This window comes from Nannospalax galili, unplaced genomic scaffold (assembly GCF_000622305.1).
Source record: "Nannospalax galili isolate Female #2095 unplaced genomic scaffold, S.galili_v1.0 scaffold1415, whole genome shotgun sequence".
In the NCBI taxonomy this organism is placed as follows: Eukaryota; Metazoa; Chordata; class Mammalia; order Rodentia; family Spalacidae; genus Nannospalax; species Nannospalax galili.
In genome coordinates this window covers 21,587-25,126 of record NW_008336308.1, presented here as the reverse complement: position 1 = coordinate 25,126, position 3,540 = coordinate 21,587, and the positions used below count along the sequence as shown (strand labels likewise).

General features: G+C 40.4%; 1 protein-coding gene across 1 annotated transcript in view; it reads right to left on the bottom strand.

Annotated features, from left to right (window-relative positions):
• LOC103732444 (cytochrome P450 2C55-like) overlaps positions 1 to 2,824 on the bottom strand; it is a 34,964-nt gene extending 32,140 nt beyond the window's left edge. Inside the window, exons 1-3 of the mRNA XM_008831015.2 lie at positions 2,610 to 2,824; positions 699 to 861; positions 378 to 527 (exon numbers count right to left, since the gene is read on the bottom strand). Of these exons, the coding sequence (XP_008829237.1) occupies positions 378 to 527; positions 699 to 861; positions 2,610 to 2,777 (481 nt within the window). The 5' untranslated portion in view covers positions 2,778 to 2,824. The remainder of the gene's footprint in view (positions 1 to 377; positions 528 to 698; positions 862 to 2,609) is intronic.
• Between the last annotated feature and the right edge of the window lie 716 nt (positions 2,825 to 3,540).

Below are 3,540 nucleotides of genomic sequence, written 5' to 3'. Positions count from 1 at the left end.
GGGGTAATTCCCACCATACACACCGGACAAATATTCTCAAAAAACTGTACTAAAATAGTTAACTCACAATTACACTATAGAAAAAAATTACCCCATATAAATTTTTTTATGAGGTTCAAAACTTTGTACCCTCATGATGTTAAGTTTTGAAAACAAGCTGGGAACGAATGGGATTAGATGAGTCTGATGCACAGACTGATGCACTGTATGCACAGGCAGTATGTACAAGCACAAAGACAGACAAGCAAAAACTCTTAACTTCTCTGTCCTTGGGGGCCTAACATGAGGACCAGCAGCCACTGCCCCAGAAGACTAACTGGCCACCCTGCTAGTGTTTCAAAAGGCATTAAGGAAGAGCCAGGGAAGCAGTCACTCACCACTGGTTTTGCTTAACTCCTCCACAAGGCAGCGGGCTTCCTCTTGAATGCGATCCTCAATGCTCCGTTTCCCCATCCCAAAATTCCTCAGAGTCATAAGTGAGAAGCGCCGCAGCTCCTTCCATTTTCTTCCATTGCTGAAAATGATTCCTGCCAGAATAGGAAATGGAAACTAGAAGGGAGAACCCACAGGTGGAAGAGGAAGCTGACAGGTGATGCCACTTGCTGCTCTGCTCAAGGAGCTCTTCACATCTCATCCCCATGATTAGTGCCCAATGCACACATACACATGCCTGCACATACATGCACTTGCACTCTTACCAAGGCCATTATTAGTTCTTTCAACAATCGAGAAGCTACCCCTTCCTGAAAACTCCTCTCCAAGGTCATCCAGGACTTCCTTTATGGCTTCATATCCATGGACCACCACAGTAGGCTTCATACCAAAATATAGAGTAAACACAGAGCCATAGACTTTAGAGAACTAGAAATAAGAAAGAAAATATGAGTAGCAGCCAAAAAAGTCCAATCTGACTATTATAATCATACTGTTGACATTTTTATTCTGTCATAGACAACTTCAAATTTTTCTGTATTTCATATGTTAAAAGGCTAATATTTATTATAGCAGTCACATACAAACTGATTCCCATTTGTCAGAAACTTGTCAGGCAAAGATATGTAAACTATCACAACTAATCTGCACCTTGAAGTAAGTTTTTTACTGATTTACAAGTAAAGAGACTTAGGTAGAAAGAATTTCACATTCATTTCAGTATACCATGGGCTGAAGATTCAGATTTCTTGCGTAGCAGATCTCTGATACGTGAACAGTTAACCAGTCTCCAGTGTCCATCTTTGAACAAGTACTCAAACGCTTAGAACACTGCCTCGGGATTACCTGCTAAACTCTTCTCATGGGGATGCTACAGCTGCCCTGTGATAAGTATCAAAAATCTACAGTTTTATAACTCTCCCCGGATGAGTCTAATGCTAAGATGCTTATGATCCTTCAGTATTATTGACACAGAGGCAGACAGCAAGGGGTGCCAGCACATGCAGTTTCCTGTGGAAGGACAGTTTCTTCCGTGCGGCACACCTAGAAGTCACAGACAACAATTTTGTGTAGAGTCCAAAAGCATCACTACACAACAGGACCTAACTAATTTTTTGTCACTCACATACATTTATTGTATAATCAGATAGTTTCCTGATATCAGACAACTTTATTCTTTGGAGATGTTTAATTATTGTGGCTAATCTAAATGAAATACACAATAGTGGAAGACTTCTTGAGTAAATTTCCAAAAGCAGTTCAATTACTATAGCATTTACTACACAAAGCCACATTACAGAGATGCTTGAATAAAATCAGCCTAACTCCTTAACATCTGTTTCAGACAAGAGCAGAACCAAACTGCTAAGAACTGGTTCCTTCAGAGTAACTGCACTCCCTAATAAAGGCCTCACTCTTTCTATTACTGACACTATCTCCAGCATGGAATCAGGAGGGAAAAGTCAGAACTTTATCAGAGAAGAGTTTTTCCCTTTCTGATCCACTGAACTAGAACACACATCACCACAAACATTCATTATCAATTTAATCCTATGTATTGTTTGTAATACAGAGGGGGAGATTTTCATATCATCATTGCTTCCAACAAATACTTCATGCTGTTTGCAGTATTCTTGAAATACAAAACACACACACACACACACACGCAAGCACACATACACGCATGTGCACACACCTACAGACTCATCCATTATTTGGGGTCCAGGGCAAGGGTCATGAGGAACTAAGGTTATATGCCCAGGTCACAAGAAGAGCTCACAGCTCAGTGACCTCTCTACATTGTAAACAATATAAGATTAACTATTTTGGTTGCAAGCTTAGGTAAAGATTTGTCTGCAGTATGTGCATATAGTAAAAGACATTCCTACAGATCACCTTTTACCTTGGGCAAAAAGTCATAACTGAGGACCATGAAATAAAGAAGAAACACAAGTCTTTATTATTCAGAGTCTATCTAAACATAAATAAATCTGTTCTGGACAAATATATTATCTCATTTAACCATTTCTGAAAATGACATACCAAATATAATGATCCACCAAGAGTATTTGTCTTATAATAACATAGTTTAAAATTTGCCTCCAGAAATGTATTTATTTAGTAGCAGAGATTAATTGCCCCTTGCCATCCACTGGAGTAGCATGAAACAAACTTACACTGGCTAAGGATTTGCTGATGTTCTTCACATCTATCTGTAGGATGTTTCCAATAATTGGGAGAGGAGTAGGACCAGGAGGGAGCTTCCCTCTCCCAGAGCTCTGTCTCCACAATGAGAAGAGAAGCAGACAGGAGAGACCGAGCACCAGGAACAGAACTGGATCCATGGTGGCTTTCTCTTCTTACTGAGACACCTGTGAGCTTGCAGTCTCAAACTTTTACTATGCACTCTTGCTTAACAAGTGCTTGCGATACATAAGTGACCTATCAGCTATGTACACTTCTATCTCCTGAGTGGACTCTGTCCCACTGAAAACCATAAAAAGAAGCTGTTCATTGCTCTGCCTCTCCTTGCACTGCCCTACCCTGGAGACCTGTTGTAACTAGCCTGGAGTTGGACTTGACCCAGATACTAGCCTTTTTTTATTAGGGGGGGGGGTGTTGTTTTAACATCCTAGCTGGTTCCAGTGTGCAGCCTGAAGACTGAATTGAGTATTAAAATAAATGTGGGTGTGCATGTGCATCTGGGTGTGCATGTGCATCTGGGTGTGCATGTGGAGGCCAGAAGGTGACTCAAGGTGTTGTCTTGGATCACATTCCACCCTTTAGTTCTGGAGACAGGATCCCTCCCTGAACCTAGAATTCATCAGTTTGCCTAGACTAGTGGGTGAAGGCAATTTGCCTATCTCAGCTCCCCCAGCACTGGCATTGGAGACATGAACCATGGTACCCAGCTTTTACATGGGTGCTAGGGATTAGAACTCTGGTCCTCAGGCTTATGCAACAGGCACCTTACTAACTAAGCTTTTAAAAAAGTAAGTTTTTCTGGAAACTGTTATTGAGTATGTTAAAGCTGTAATGAAATGCTTCTTCTAAAAAAATACAGTAAAAACATAAAAATATTTTTTTTAAAAAAGTAAATTTAAAAAA